The sequence below is a fragment of the Lithobates pipiens genome, unplaced genomic scaffold (genome assembly GCF_037356315.1).
Source record: "Lithobates pipiens isolate NorthernLeopardFrog02 unplaced genomic scaffold, aLitPip1_a1.2 Scaffold_18, whole genome shotgun sequence".
Lineage (NCBI taxonomy): Eukaryota > Metazoa > Chordata > Amphibia > Anura > Ranidae > Lithobates > Lithobates pipiens.
Genome location: NW_027507758.1, coordinates 432,262,984 through 432,279,719, shown reverse-complemented (window position 1 = coordinate 432,279,719; position 16,736 = coordinate 432,262,984). Strand labels below are relative to the sequence as shown.

Genomic DNA, 16,736 nt, shown 5'->3' with positions numbered 1-16,736 from the left:
AGCTCAAAGGTCCTACGCATTGCTCGTCTCCACACAGGCAGCGCTCTGAAGATTCAAATCTCGAGCGCGCCATTTAAACCCCCAACCCGGAAGTGTTCAGAGCACAGTGGTGTGCTCCTTAATCCTGTCCCTGCATCACGGCGCATGCGCGGATATACTCGTGCGCACGGCCAACATATTCCCCATGAACGGAGGACCAGGGGGAATATCTGGGGGCATGGCTGGGCGGGGATTTGTGTAACACATAATCCCCGTTCACCATCGCCTCAACCAAGCAGGGATCAGTCCGGGTCAGGCAGCCTGCGCATTGTATTGCGCTCCCATGTAAAGCTGCAGAGAATGTCTGCAGTGAAATGGGAGGTGTGAAAGTCACACCAGGGTGCCACACGTCCGCCCAAGGGGGGGAGAACAAACTCCTCAGGTCTGTCCAGCTGCGAGACAGGGAAGAACCAATAGGGGAAAGCATAGCAGAGTCATGATCCAAGACTGTAAATACAAAGTTTATTGCTATGAATGGACTGGGGAGTGTCATAATGCCGCGGACCCCCGCCACCAAGCGGGGCGGCAACAAAGGCCACCCTCACCTAGTGGCTCAGGTCGGCCGCAAGTGACGATCGCCAGACCAAACCTGATTTCTCTATATGTTAAGATCCTGTCTCCTATCATCACCTCTCCCAGTGTTACTTCTACTTTCTGTGCCCATCTACTATAAAACATCTGCTCTTCCATTCCTGGTAAAAAATATTTTGTGTCTAATAGTGACATTAAGGGGGAATTACATGTCCAGTTGTGTGACTTATTTATTTTGTCCCATGTTCTCAGTGTGTGCCTTGTGATTGTGCTAGTGCCTGTTCCTAGGTTCCTTACTTGGGTTGGTATCCAAATCATTTTTGTTAAATCTGTCCCACTTAATCCTATTTCCAACTCTGCCCAGTTCTTCCCCTCTAGGTTATGTATCCAATCTACTATCCTGGATAATATTATGGCTTCATAGTATTTTTTAAAGTCTGGGAGTCCCACTCCTCCCTTTTCCTTCTCCTTTACGAGGACCTTGTGAGCAATACGCGGTTTTTTGGGGTACCATATAAATGCGAGAACAAGAGATTTTAATTTTCTGAAAAAACTACTCGGGAGGGCGATGGGGAGCATTTGAAATGTATATAATACCGTCGGCAGTATGAACATTTTTATTACGTTCACTCTGCCTATCCACGATATTCTTTTATGTTTCATATTTTCCATTTGGGATTTGATTTTATTAAGCAGGGGTATATAGTTTGCTTCATACAATTTCGTTTTTTTTGCCGTTAATTTAATCCCTAGGTAGCTCAGTTCCCCTCCACTCCATTTAAAAGGTAGGCTTGCGGTTAAGTCTTTCTGAACTTCTTTGGATACATTCAAGTTTAATATTTCTGATTTAGATAAATTGATTTTAAAATTAGATATTCGACCATATTGTTCTATTTCCTTCACTATCATTGGTATTGATATTCTGGGGTGTGTCACATACAAGAGCAGGTCGTCCGCAAATGCAGACACCTTATACTCTTTCCCTCCTACTGCTATTCCTCGTATGTCCTGATTGCCCCGAATTGCTGCCAATAATGGCTCCAAGGCAATCACAAAAAGGATCGGGGACAGGGGGCATCCCTGTCTCGTCCCATTGAATAATTCAAGGGGGCGGGACAGGGAGCCATTCACCTTAATCCTAGCTGTCGGTTTTTTATACAGTGCTTTTACCCTCTGCATCATTCTCTCACCCAGCCCCAAATGTTCCAGGGTCTCATTTATGAACTCCCAATCTGCTCTGTCAAATGCCTTCTCGGCATCCACCGACAAGAGCAGCGTGGGAGTCTCTCTTCTAATTGCTTGCTGTATCAACATTATTGACTTTAGAGCGTTATCCCTTCCCTCTCGTCCCCTGACAAAACCCACCTGATCGGTATGGATCCACTCGGGGAGGAGAGTTTTTAATCGTTCCGCCAGAATTTTCGCATAAAGCTTTACGTCTACATTCAATAATGAGATCGGCCTATAACTTTCCATCGCTGCTGGGTCCTTTCCTTCTTTTAAAATCAATGAGATGTGGGCAAGCAGGGCCTCTTCACGGAAGGTCCCCCCATCCCCCACCTCATTGAAATAATCACAGAGCTTGGGTGCTAGGAAATTTTTAAATTTTTTGTAATACACGATGGAGTAGCCATCCGGTCCGGGACTTCCCCCCATAGCTGTTTCCTTAATTGCCCTTTCCACTTCCATTACTGAGATAGGGGTCTCTAATTCCTGCAGAGCCTCACTTGTCACTTTTAAGCTTTTAAGCTTCTCTAAATAATCCCTGATCGTTTCTTTCCTTTTCTCCTTTCCCTCCCTTCTCCTACCTATATTATATAATGCACTATAGTATGACTGGAAGTTCTCTGCAATATCCGATGTTGCAAACTTCATCTCCCCCTCCCTATCTCTAATCCTCGGTATATAGGTCCTATTCTTCTGTTCTTTTACTCTTCTGGCTAGCCACTTACTTGACTTATTGCCCCACAGATGTCTCTCCCTATTTATTCTATGGAAAGCTGTCCTCCTCTCTTGTTCTAGATATTCTTCCAGTTCTCTTCTTTTTTTTTTTTTTTGTAGTTCCTGTGATTCCTGGAGCCCTCTGGGTCTGGTAGTTTGTTCTAACTCCTCAATCTCCTTATATAGCTGTCCCTTCGCCTTCTCCCTGTCTTTCTTTTTCCCTGTACCAATTCCAATCAAGGTCCCCCTGATGACCGCCTTATGGGTCTCCCAGATAGTGGCCTTCGAGCATTCTCCTGTGTCATTCGTCTCGTAGAAATCACTTAATTCCTGCAAGATTTTTACACTTACATCTTGTTCGAGGATGAGTGAGTCATTTAATTTCCACGCACTTCCTGTCCCCATCTGACCCTGTATATCTAGTTGGATTCTTACCGGGGCATGGTCGGAGAGAGTGATTGGCTTAATTTCTGCTTTTTTTTAAATGGCTACCAATTGTTGTCCTACAAAATATAGTCTAATCTTGTAAAGGTTTTATGTACTGAGGAGAAGTGGGTATAGTCCCGATCTTTCTGATGAGTAATCCTCCAACCATCATGTAGCTGAGCGTTGGTAAATGCTTTATTTATTTTCCTGTACCGATGCTCTGCCCTCCGTAAACCACCCCCTGAGGAGTCCAGCTTAGGATCCAGGCACCAGTTCAAATCACCAGCTAAAATTACCATACCCATTCTAAAATCTTCTAATTTGCTTAATACCCTCAGCAGAAATTTCTCTTGATTACTATTTGGTGCATACACATTAACAATCGTACATTTCATATTTCCCAATTTGCCCTTTAAGAATAGGTATCTCCCCTCTGGGTCGGTCAATCGGTCTTCAATCTCAAATCTTACTGATTTTTCAAAGCCAATCGCTACTCCTCTGGAGTGCGCTGATGTGGAATCTCCATAGAACCACATTGGAAATTGGTGCGATGATAAGTTTATCCCTGAGCTACTAGTAATATATGTTTCTTGAAGGCATATAACTTTTCCCCCCATAAATTGTAGTTCTTTATTGATTTTGTACCTTTTTTCACTTGTGTTTAATCCCCTTACATTGTATGTTATCACGTTAATAAGAACCATTGGTATCTATTATTTTATTTCATCGCTTCCCACACACCGACCCAGAGTGGGCCCACCCATTCCAGCGGACCAGGAGGACACGAAGGACAAACAAAAAAAAAAAAAAAAAAACACCCCCCCCCTCCACTACCTAACACCCCAAACCCCCCTCCCACCTCCCTCCCTCTCCCCCAGCTCTGCCACTGCAGGCGTTGGTAGGGGGTCTCTCCCCCCCCCCGTTGTATGTACATGAACCTGACCCTGTCTCTCTGACAGTGTCTATACTTCATGTTTCCTTGGGGGTTCATACCTGGTAGTACCTACCCAATAACGACGGTTCCCCCCCTCCCACCTCCTCCCCCCCTTCCCACTGGGCCCCTCGAGCCTTCAACATTGCTGTCCCCTGTGTCTGTTGTCTTCCTCTCCATCATTCCTCTCTTTAGTTCTCCTTCTCTGCCATCTTAGCTTTCTTTGGGGGGAGTGAGTATCTATCTCCTCCTGCCAACCAGGTAGCGGAGGGGGAGTGATCTCTACGTTCTCACAAAACCCTCTTAGGTCCTCCGGAAAGCGAAGCACCGCCGAACGGCCGTCTCTTCGCACCCACAGACACGCTGGGAAACCCCACTGATATGAGATGCCCGCAGCGGTCATAACTTCCGTTAGGGGTTTTAGGAGTCTTCTTCTCCTCAACGTTTCTGGGGCTAAATCTGAGAATACTCGCAGTTCTGTACCCTCAAAGGGGATCCCTGACACTGCCCTCAGTTTCTCCATTATTTGCCCCTTCTCCTCAACATAGTGAAACCTCACTATCACATCTCGTATTGCTTCCCTACTTACTCCTCCCCTGGCTGCCATCCTGTGAACCCTATCTAGTTTTATGTTCTCAGCTGGGTCCCTTTGTAATAATGGGTTAAGAACCTGCTGCACTATTTTACTCAGCTCTGCGGCGCCATATTTTTCAGGGATACCTTTAATACGAACGTTCTTCCTCCTACCCCTATTCTCCTGATCTTCTAGTTTGTAAAGGAGGGACCTATTTGTTCTCCGTAGGTTCTGTACCTGTTCTGCTATCTCCTCTATTCTCAACTCCTGGTTGTCCATTCTCTCTTCCACCTCCTCTACTCTCTCCAGAACTCTACCTATATCTGCCCGTACTCCCGCTATTTCTATCTTTAAGGCCGCTTCCATTTTTGCAAACATTTCTCCCAACATCTCTTTTATTGGGGCGGAATCCACTTGGGGGTTGGGTCGCAGGGTCTCTTCCTCAGGGATAGGTTCTCCCATTGCTCTCTCCCCCCCTTTCTCCCCTTGGCCTCTGTACGAACTTTGAGTTGTAGTACTTGTAATACTTGAACTTATTTCTTTCATCCCCCACTTCTACCCCTGTCTGCTTTTGGACCTTTACCTTCTTCTCCTAACTTCTGTCTACTCGGCCCTGACCTCCTTCCTCCTCCCTGTTTTGGACTTTCCTGCCCCTCCTCCAACATGCTGGTATTCACATTGTTACATGCCATATATCTCTGTATCCCTCCGGGACTGGATATCGGGGGGGCACTTTTACCTGATTTTGTCTTCCCCCTCATTTTCCCACCCCCTTTGCTTACACAGAAATATACAGAAATGTCAATATACACCTGCGATATACCCAAGAGAAAAATACAGAAATATAGGTATAATGTTCTTCCCCGTCAACCTATGTAGGCTGACGGAGTTGTCTCCTGGGGGGGTCTCCGGGCACGCCAGGAAGAGACTTAATACCTTCTTACTCTTCTAAGGCAATAAATTGGAGAAGGGCACACAAAGATAAAAAATAAAAGGGGGGGGGCAAGGGGGTATATATATCCCCGTCAGAACTCAGTCATACACTTGGAGAGAGTCACGCTGATCAACCGGCTACTAGGGGAGATAATCCTCTATTTCTTAGGGTCCTTTCAAGTGGACTCCTCCAGCCCCAAAATAGCCCTTATTTAACGTCAACCTATACTCTCCTTACTTGCACCAGGATATACAAAAATGTCAAAATAAACCTTCCGTGTACTCAATGTAGATGTACGGAGATATAAAGGTACTTTTCTTTCCAAACACTCGGGCTGGGATGATATAGTTATCTCCTGAAGAGATCGAATGGCACAGGTAGGTAGTCTATATCCAAGTGGATTAAGTCTTGGGGGTTGATATACAGAATGGTCTCGGCTGACGTCTTGCTACTTCTTGAGAGGGGTTTAGATCCTACTCGCTCTTCTGAGGCAAGGTTTTGGTGGAGTAAACACGAAAGGGGGTGAGGGGATATGCATATCTCAGTCAAGACTTTTCCCCACTCTTGGAAAGAGGCCCTCTAGCCACCGATTGCTAAGCAGGATACCGACACTCAAACTCCACACTGCCACAGTTCAAGGAGAGTCACTTCCTTGTAGTTTTCTCTCAGCATTCAGGCAGGGGGGGTACCTTCATTCTTGGGAGGGGGTCTGATCAGGAAATCGTATATAGACCTTCTATGAATGTTCACCATCCACCATCCACCCATATATTTCCAGGGCGGTCTATAGAATTTCAGAGTTAATCACAGTCCTTATCTTACTTGCTTCGTGGCTGGAATACCTGTTGCACCTTACCATCTAAAGGGCTGTCATAATCTGAATCTCAGCAGGTTATGGGACGACTAAAACCTTTTCCCTTCTTATTAGACAGTCCTGACAGTCCAGATCAGCCAATTTGCGTCATTTCACTTCAGATCACCTGTAATCATCTCTATGTCAGTCCTTATTCAGTAAGCTCTTCATATAGCAGTTTACTCACTTCATATCAGGTTCCTGCTCCATCCCCCCTTCCCCGTCTGGTACCTTTGCTCTCAGGCTCCGTCCCGCATTGCTTCCGGCTGCTGGGTCCTTGATTGACACTCGGTCTGTAGATGCTAACCGTTTGGGGTCCGACCAGCTGACCCCCGGGCCTTCTCCCTCCTTATCCCGTCTGCTGAGCTGTCGGGCTGTTCCTCCCCTCTGCTCTGGTCAGTCGCGGATTCGGGTTACCGTGTCTCGGCTCTCTCTATAACGTTTGCCATGCAGCCCTTCGGGTCTTCCTCGTGTCCAAGCCTCGTTCTCGGACCCGGCGTCGGCGCTCCTCTCATACGTCGGCGCACGTCATAGGCTGCGTCTTCACGCGGGGATCCAGTGGGTCGGTCGGAGGAAGGAGGTGGGTGCGGAGATCGTCCTCACTGCGCGCCTACGTCATGGTACTCCACCCCCTCAGCACCGACATCGAATCGGTGGTTGTTAGTATCACATGCTTCAGTTTATAACATATTGATTGAATACATTTCAGATGGTAATGGAAAAGAGATACTGGAGCTTATTTACCAATTGCATTTACTTTGCAAGTGAATTTGCCCCTGAACTTAGTGAATGTAGTGCCATTTCCCCTTACAAAGTATACCCAATCATGTGCAAGCAAAATAAAAAAAAGCAGCATTTTTTCTGCACATGATTGGTTATAAGAAGTTGTCTGAGCTTCACTTCTTTCACTAGGCTCTGGGCAAATTCCCTTTCAAATTGAAATGTCCATTGCAAAGTGAACAGCCTATTTGGTCTCAGCAAATCAACCACACAGTTTTGATCTCCTAATCTGTCAACTATTGCACTACTGTGTGTACCCTTGGTTCAAAATGGAAGCAGTTTCACTGTTAATATTTTAATTATGAATGTATTGAATGAAAACAACACCAACTTTAGACACAATATTGCAAGATCAGCCTAGCTTGGACCACAGAGAAGGCTCTTACTATAAGGGATAAAGGGTGTTATTTACAAAAGGCAAATCTACTTGGAAGTGCAGTCGCTCTAAATCTAAGGAGTAGATCTTAAATGAGATCTATAATTCAGTTTTTTATTTTCCTTGCATGTCCCCCTCGGATCTACAGCGACTTTACTTCCAAGTGCACTTGCAGTACAAAGTGGATTTTCCTTTAGTAAATAACCCCCAAAGTGTTCTTCACCAGGAATCCACTTCCCCATGAGCCCCAGAAAAGAAATATTGGGTACACTGCTTTTAGGGCAATATGTTGTTAGAGTAGAATTAAATGAATTTACCCTGAGCACTTTTATACTAAATGTTATTTAGCATTTGTACTGTTAACACAACATTTTCATTTTTGTGTATATGGAGGACTCCAAGAATTGCAAATAATAAAAGGCAATATAAAGTGCAATGTGAAAAAAACAATGCATTATGTTAAGAAATTAAACAAATCAGTTTTCTGTTTGCTGATTTTTTTTAAACCTAGTTCTTTTGAAGTCATTATTAAGATGACCTATAATTCAACTGCATTTAACTAATTCCTTTAGAGCTGTGCAGTTGAAAGCACCAGTTTCCAAAGTGCATTTGATTTGGTAATAAGGTGTCCCTGGATCAGTAGAGGTACACTTAAACTGCAGTATGCAGAAGTTTGAAGCAAGTCACAGCTACATTTCAGAATACAAAAAACAAATGTAAATGTGCATGTGAAAAGTCACTTGAGAGAGGGTTCAAGGGAAACAGGTATTTGGGACTTTAAATGAAGTCATGACCTGGTAAGGTCCTGTGCTTTCATCCCTATCAATATGAAAAGAGAAAGTGGGGCTGAGGGGTGGGACTTTACATGAAGCATGTAGCAGCAACTGAATAAATAGGTGAGTATTTTAGAGAAGATATTTATTAGTACATAACATTGATAAACACACATAATATACACAAAGGTTGGGATTTGATTCCCACAAGCTAAAACATGATAATAATATGAATATCAAGTTACATTGCATAATAAATTACCAGAATCCACCTAAACTGATATATATACAAATAGTTGATTACAAAGTAATGCCTTCATGGCGTATGGCCTCACTGTTCCCCATTCTGGTTGATATGGGTATAGACATAGTTATATAAAAATCTGATGACCACATAATTGGTACAAAACATGGCATCTAGTAGCTCTACACATTTCGTGGCTTGTAGCCACTCGTCAGGAGCAGGCACATGGAAGAGGAAAACCCTCCTGCCACATGTTACTTATAAAAAAATTATGTTCTGGTGGTATAATGCTGGGAATCATGGGCCACCCAGAGACATCATGGTCGGAAGCTGTGTTGGGGACATGTCCAACAAAAGCAACCAAGAACAGACAGCATCTCAGGTGGCTGTGTGTCTAGAGGCACTCATGGTGCAGATTAGGAATGGTAAGTTAACCGACCAAGTGGAGTCTCTGAAAGAAAGGTGATGAAATGATTAAAAAAGAAGCCCAACCTGATGGGACAGAGGGGCAACGGTGAAACAAAATACCAATGTGAGCTAAACAGGGAGTGAGAAAAATATTAGAAAAAAGCGGAGTGAAGGTGGTACCAATGAACCAACTGGAAATCCAAGATAGGGATGTGAGAAGGCAGGAAAAAAGATGACTGTTAGAAGCCAGAATACCTGGTGCTAAGAAGAGAAGAGGACCGGGGTCCAAGGTGATGCAAGGGGTCTGGTGTGTGAAGTCATGAGTGCCTAGCCCATCCAGGGTGGCCATCTATGTAGGCACCAACAAAGGACAACCCACCAATTTCATGTACGCGTGCACAGTGGGGGAGAAATGGAGCCGACATCACCTGGGTGATGATTCGCCCGGCAATTGATGCAATCACAGTCTCCCAGGTGGCTGTGATTATGGAGAGAACCCCCCGCCTGGCATAGCGGTGTCACAAGGACACTGCACATCTGGCGTGGATGACATGACGTCAATGTGCAGTGACAGTGGATCTGCCCCCCTCAAGCGTGGACAGCAGAGGAAGGAAGGAAGCCCACAGTGTGCACCGCAGCTCCCGAACCTGATGAATGACAGGTGGCCCAACAAGACCACAGCGCAACCACCAATAGCCATGAATTGATTGTTGTTATAACCTAATAAAATTGTCGAAACTTATTACAAATCACTAAGGATAAGTATATCATTATTTCCCTGATGAAAGAATATGAAGAGTAAATTTGGGGAGACTAACATAGGGCCAACTAATTGCAGGAGTCGTGAGATTTGGAAAATGTACCAGCTTGGAGCTACTACGTGCTTCCATCCCTAAATTAGATAATGCAAGGGAAAAAGGGATTTGGAACTTTAAATGAAGCCATGGCCTGGTAAGGTCCTGTGCTTCCTTCCCTGTCAATATGAAAAGAGAAAAGGGGGGCAAGGGGGTGGGACTTTACATGAAGCCTGTAGCAGCAACTGAATAAATAGGTGGGTATGTAGAGAAGATATCTATTAGTAAATAACACTGATAAACACACATAATATACAAAAAGTTTGGGATTTTATTCCCACAAGGTAAAATATGATAATAATATGAATATCAAGTTACATTACATAATAAATTATCAGAATCCACCAAAATTGATATATATACAAATAGTCGATTACAAAGTAATGCCTTCATGGCCTATGGCCTCACTGTTCTTGGATAAGGTTGATATGGGTATAAACATAATTATATAAAAATATGCTGACCACATGATTGGTAAAAAAAACACGGCATCTAGTAGCTCTACACATTTCGTAGCTTGTAGCCACTCATCGGGAGCAGGCATGTGAGTAATCTAAAATTGTAAAAATTATCTAAGTATTCTGTCATATACCAATATGGGAGAGGAACCCCCCCCCCCCCGCCACATGTTACGTTAAAAAAAATTGTGTACTGGTGGTATAATGCTGGGAATTGCGGGCCACCCAGAAACATCATGGTTGGAAGCGGTGGTGGGGACATGTTCAGGGAAAGCAACGAAAAACAGACAGCATCCCAGGTGGCTGTGAGTCTAGGGGCACTCATGGTGCAGATGAGAAATGGTAATTGAACCGACCAAGTGGGGACTCTGTAAGGAATGTGATGAAATGATTAAAAAATAAGCCCAACTTGATGGGGCAGAGTTGAGGTGCAATGGTAAAACCTAATACCAATGTGAACTAAACAGGGAGTGAGAAAAATATTAGGAAAAAGTGGAGTGAAGGGGGAACCAATGGATCAAATGGAAATCCAAGAGAGGAACCTGAAGGCAGGAAAAAAGGTGACTGCTTGTATATATGTCAATGTTGGTGGATACTGGTAATTTTTTATGCTATGTAACTTGATATTCATATTATCATAATGTTTTACCTTGTGGGAATCAAATCCCAACCTTTATGTATTTTATACATGTGTATCAATGTTATGTACTAATAAATATCTTCTCTACGTACCCACCGATTTATTCAGTTGCTGCTATGTGCTTCATGTAAAGTCCCACCCCCTCACTTGAGAGAGGGTGCCTAGCTCTGATTTATCAACATGGAACTGTACCTCTCGAATATTGACTTTGGGATAAAATCTGATAAGGGGAGTGGCATACAATGTAATTATGAGGCTGTCGTGTACAAATCTTAATTTTAGTGCTCCAATCACCAGAAGTTTGCGACTGCATTTAAAATGTGCAGCACTGACAGTTAATTATATCTTAAAGACCAGATACCAAAATATTAAGTCATCTGCTGGGTTCTTATGTATCTAAAAGACTCCTGTCGTTTGTTCTACATTGTGGAGAATCCTTCAAATGAGTGTGATACTAGCATCTGCCTTTGTTATAGCTATAACGTTAAACAGATCTGGGAATTCTGGGGGGGATTTCTTGCCACTGGAGTCCTAAACAGTGTAACCAGACAATCATGCCAATATAAAGTATCAGTTCTGAGTGGTGTTGGGCTTTAATGTTGTTTAATATGTGTGGTAATACCATTCCTGCATCCCCTTACAAAGATATTATAGTAGAATGCCAGCACAAGCCATTTTTTGTCACATGGTAGTGACAAGTTCAAGCTCTACTCCAATCGGTTTCATAGTAAACCATATACATATATCCCAAGGTAGTATATCTTTGCAAATTGTTAACAATTATACTTAAATATTCACTACTGGAAGAGTGCTGACTAGCATGTAGCTTTTCCAAGTGCAGCAATTTCTCTTCCTCAGCATGTAAAGGGATCAGCAAATCTAAATCCATATTTAACCATAGTTGCCAATTAATCCAATTTGATAGTATAAACCTGCAAAGTCTTACTTCTAAATTTCACATTGTAGTTTTTGAGTAGTGTAACTAAATGATCTTTGGAAGTATGGTATTTGGTATAATAAATTTGGAGTAATATTTTCATCACTGCAAGAGCTGCCTAGATGGAGTCATGCTTGCACTGAAGGCAGCTAAAGAAAAACTTGAAACCAAGATTCCTTATTTTTACACAGAGGGCACCTGTATACGCAAAACATCTAATTATAATATAGCATTAGTTTGCTGATCTAATTAATTGATGTGTACTACATAAAATACTACAGTATATTTTGCCCACTTAAAAAAGTTTTCCAGTTCCAGAATGGCAATGCAGATTCTTGTTTTTCCTTATATTATAGGAAATAACAATTCAGATCTTCTTGTGCCAGCTTGTTTCATTATATTTGTCTAACAATAATAACGGCAGATTATATTTTGTTTTTCTAATGCATGAAAATGGGAAATGAGTGCCACCGCAGTGAGTTTTTCTCTTTGTCTTCAGAAGTCTCCAGTTTTGTCCGCTGCTTTCATCTCCACGTATCTAACTGCAGATTCCCTCTGTTTCTGTGGATTAAGAAAGCATGGTCCCTAAGGAAGAATGTTCTTTAATGACTTGAAAATTTGAAATAACAAAGCAAAGACAGGAGATTGATGGTTTAATGGGTCCGTTTCTTCCACTGTATTTTGTTATAGTTTAGGGGAGAAAATAAAGCAACTCCCCCTTGTATTGTATGTTTAAAATAGACGTGGGCTTTCCTTGTGCACACAAAAAAAAGAGTTTTATCTCTAATGTGTTATTTTCAGACAGATGCAAATAGCACAAACAATAAAGCAAATATTGAAATGCTGCATTAAAACCAAACATACAATTCCTTTGCATGGCCATAATTTGCAAAAGTATTTCTGTTTTCAAACACAAACTTGTGTATATATTTCAAAAGCTAATTATCTAGTATTACAGAGCATGGCGTCTCAAATGATGGTGTGCCATTTCCGCAAACTTACCCAAAATTTTATTTGGCAGAGCAACTACACTGTCAGTAAAACCAGTAATAAGAAAACAAAAGTTTTGCACCAGTTGATTGGCTTTGGAAGCAATCCATGGTTTTAGAAAGACTATTAAAGAGATGTTTCCTGGAATTTAATTTCCTACTAACACTGTATAAATGAAAGCATATGATTAAAGAGAAAAAAAAGATAACTTTTTTAAAGTTCCACACCCATACACTTAGATTTTGTAGGAATATTTTTTTTTTCACTTAAAGCTAAAAGGACTGGAAATTACAAAAAATACCCTTGTAGTGCTCCAGCACTGCAATGATTAATGTTTATTATGTTTAGAGGTAGTGGAAAAGACTAATACCTTATTTGTTTTGTTCCGGTGCTCTTCTCTTCTCTCCAGCGCTTTGGGTTGTGGACAGGCCCTTGCTATCCTCTTGTATAAAGCAGAACTATTAGCCCTGCACTGTATGTGATGACACCAGCAAGGTAACCAATCAGCATCTAACCTCAGCTTGTTCAGTTAAGCTTTGGCAATAAAACCTGGAGGCTGATTGGTTTCTATGTAGAAGTGACCTTCCATAAGGAAGTCTGCTGGAGCACATTATATGGTATGTAGTACAGCTTATTCCTCTACCCATAGATTTAGCACACATTTAACCCTTGCAGTGTGGGAGGCTCCACTGCGGGGTTGTTTTTTGTTCTGGTGCCCAGAGATAACCATTTAAGGGACTTTCCATTATAGGCTTCTTCTACACTTGCAGAGGGATTTTGTCAGTTTTTCACAAGGGCCTGATCGGATCCTCCAGCCTCCTCTATGGAGCGGCGGGTATAAATGAACGTGTCTGTTTACACCTTCTGACATCCAATCCGATCCTATCCACTAAAAACAGATGGATGGGGATCCACTCTCCATCCATCTGGCAATTCGGATGGCAGTCAAGGGTAAGCAGACAGACAGGCGGTTTATTTTCATCTGACTGTGCATAGAGGTGAATGGGCTGTGTCTGTATCTGCTCTGCATGGACATGGACCAGCCATCCATCTGTTCAGCAGGGATCAGTGGACAGATTCTCTGCTAAGCAAACAGACTTCAACAGAGCCAGCCCTGTATGAAAGGGACCCTAATTAAAATGTAGACCCCTGGTTTCAAATGTTAGACTGGTGCTGCTGTCTAGCACCTTCAATGTACAGCTTGTTGTGATGCTTTAGTATATTAGGTTCCTCCACTCTGATAAAATATATAGAATGTTGTTATCTGAACTAGTGAGTTGAAATGCTACCAAATTAAGCTGCCAGTCTCCTGTGTTTCCCTATTATAGGGATTTAATGCCTTTGTTGGTAGGCCAAATGACCTTCAGAATTTGGGGTGAACAATGATATTTGAAAATTATACTCCAAAGGCTAATAAATAATTGGTAAATGACAATAGATTATTTTGAAAATGCCATGGAAACAAATGTTACACAGATAGGCACAAAAACTAAGCCTGAATTCAAAGTTTTAGAAGTTGTGAATTAAAACCCAGCTCTGGCAAGATAGAGTGGTCAAGATTTAGCTTTTATTTTGAATTTGAGAGTACTCTAATCCTTAATGTGGACTGCTAGTCTAGGTCAGATTGATTAAAGATCCAATAGCTATCTATCTACAATGCACCTAAACAGCCAATTTTACATTACCAGTGATTATAGTATTTACAGATTATGGAATAATTTGTTTTCTTACCTTCCTTGCTGAGAGCAGTCCTTGTCTAAATAAAGGCAGTTCGCCATTATGGTTCTGAATCTTGCTTTTTTCAATTATCCAGTCTGCCAAAACTTCATCTGACTTAGGGCACCTTCACAAGAATAAGTATAAATATAAAAAAATTTAGAATTATATTGTTTAGATATATAATCCAAGCAAAAAAAGCCACATGGAACAACCTCATCAACAATGTTTTTATTTGTATGATTTGTGTGTTTGGCTTGCTGCCTTTCCTTTTACATAAAATTTGTCCAAAATGAAAATTACTGGATAGTGGTCTATGAAATGCTAACATAATAATCCATAATAATTTGTGGTGTTTACATTTTCGCATTGGCCTTACTTGTGCAAGTCAATACCCTAAAAAAGCAACAGCCCACTGAAAATAAAACCTTTATGAATCTTCCATTGATATGTATATTTTTCCCTTGTTGTCTGTAATTTTAACTCTTTTATATTTAAAGGTCCAATGGTATGTGGATAGTGACACCAAGCTTATCCCACTGAAATTTTATCCTATTTGAATTCTTCTGTTACATTTTCAGTAATTAAATCTGCAGTTTGATCCCAGGTGATCCTGACGCTAATGCGGCAGAGTAGCCAATCTGAACAGGACCCTGGAAACAGAGGCAGTCACTGTAGCAGTGACTACTACAGTGATTCTCTACTTCCTCAGCTGTCCCACAGTCATAGCTTATGCATACTCATTAGTCAGGCAATTACTGTTCTAGAGTAACAACACCCTGTCACCATCTCCAAGCTGTGCTCTTGCATTGTCACATTGTCATATTGTCACATGAGCTTCTGATGGAAGGCGAAAATGGTCATATCAACACACATTACACATACATGGCTCACTATTATTACCATCAGAAAACATACCCTGAAAAATGCCATATAGCCCTCACTGGAGCACATGTATGTAGACAAGATGTGGCTCTGCAACACTAAGATCAAATAAATGATGAAAAACAGGAAATGTTTATGATACACAATGCCTTAGCAAACTTAATTTAATTTTGTTGCTGCACCAGAAAAACACTTTTTTTAAAAGATATTGATTGACCCTAGAGCACATAGTAAATACAATTTTTTTTACTCAAGTCATGACATATACTCTATATGTGCAATAGTAAAATGATCTATGAGTCACATTACATTTTTGTATAATGTATATAGTATGTAATTAATTAGTAACTTTATTACATGCGTTATCCTGGACGGGTTGTCAAGTTAAATCTGAATTTGGTAAATTAAATCATACAGAATTCTTTCTTTAGAGTGGATGGTTTGGTTCAAGTAAACTGTAAATCTACTCTGTATATGACTCTAGGATTAGACCTGAATGGGAGATGTATTTGAGTAGTAGTCCTTTTAAGGTTCAAGAGCCTATTTGAGTACTCAGGGGTTCTCACTCATGCAGGGTGAGTGGTTCTAGGGTAGCCCAGTTGGAGAGGAGAGGACTGATTTACAGTTCTCCCAGAATTGGTAAATCCTCATTTGGGACCTGAAATTTGAAGGCTTGGGAAGGCTTTGGGTGAGAAAGAGCATCCAAACCTTGATTACAGGGACCTGAAATTGTGTGGGCTGTGTGGCTACCGAGACTCAGTTTCCTGAGATCCTGCAACTTGACTTACACCCTGAAACAAATTGGAACCCTAAGCCTGAGACCGTGGTACTGACATTGAGTCATTATGCATGTTCTTCAGTATACCAGGACTATGGACTTTTGCCTTTATTTTGAAAGAAAACTATTTTCTTGTTTTTGAGAGGCCAATAAAGACTATTTACTTTTACAAGCAGCGGATCTTGGGCTCTCCATATGACAATACATATGGGAGGAGTTTGGTTACATTTGGGATAAGACCTTAAAGGAACTGGTCTATGGGAACTGCCATTAATGAGTTAATTTAAAGGGTCAAAAACTACCTTAAGTCTGACAGATCACACAGTTTCTCACCCTATTAATATGCAGGTAGTTGACAGGCCAAAAAGCATTGGACTTTAAGTGACATCTTACACACAGGGGTAGATATACTAAAATGGGAGAATGCAAAATCTGAAGCAGCTTTGCATGGTAGCCAATCAGCTTTTAACTTCAGCTTGTTCAATTAAGCTTTGAAAAAACAAAAAAACCTGAAAGCTGATTGATTTGCATGCAGAGCTGCACTGGATGTTGCACTGGTTTTAGTAAATCAACCCCGTAGTGTTTTCTAACCTTTTTCCTCCCACCCATCCCTCCTCTATAGGCAATGTTTTGGGAATTTCCCTTAGATACAATATGAGCCATAAATG

At 41.7% G+C, this 16,736-nt stretch overlaps 1 protein-coding gene across 2 annotated transcripts in view; it reads right to left on the bottom strand.

Annotated features, from left to right (window-relative positions):
- LOC143988477 (uncharacterized) overlaps window positions 1-16,736 on the bottom strand; it is a 328,901-nt gene that overhangs the window by 206,838 nt on the left and 105,327 nt on the right. For both annotated transcript variants that reach the window (XM_077488089.1, XM_077488090.1), the window contains one exon: window positions 14,421-14,532. In XM_077488089.1, coding sequence (XP_077344215.1) covers window positions 14,421-14,532 — 112 coding nt within the window. The remainder of the gene's footprint in view (window positions 1-14,420; window positions 14,533-16,736) is intronic.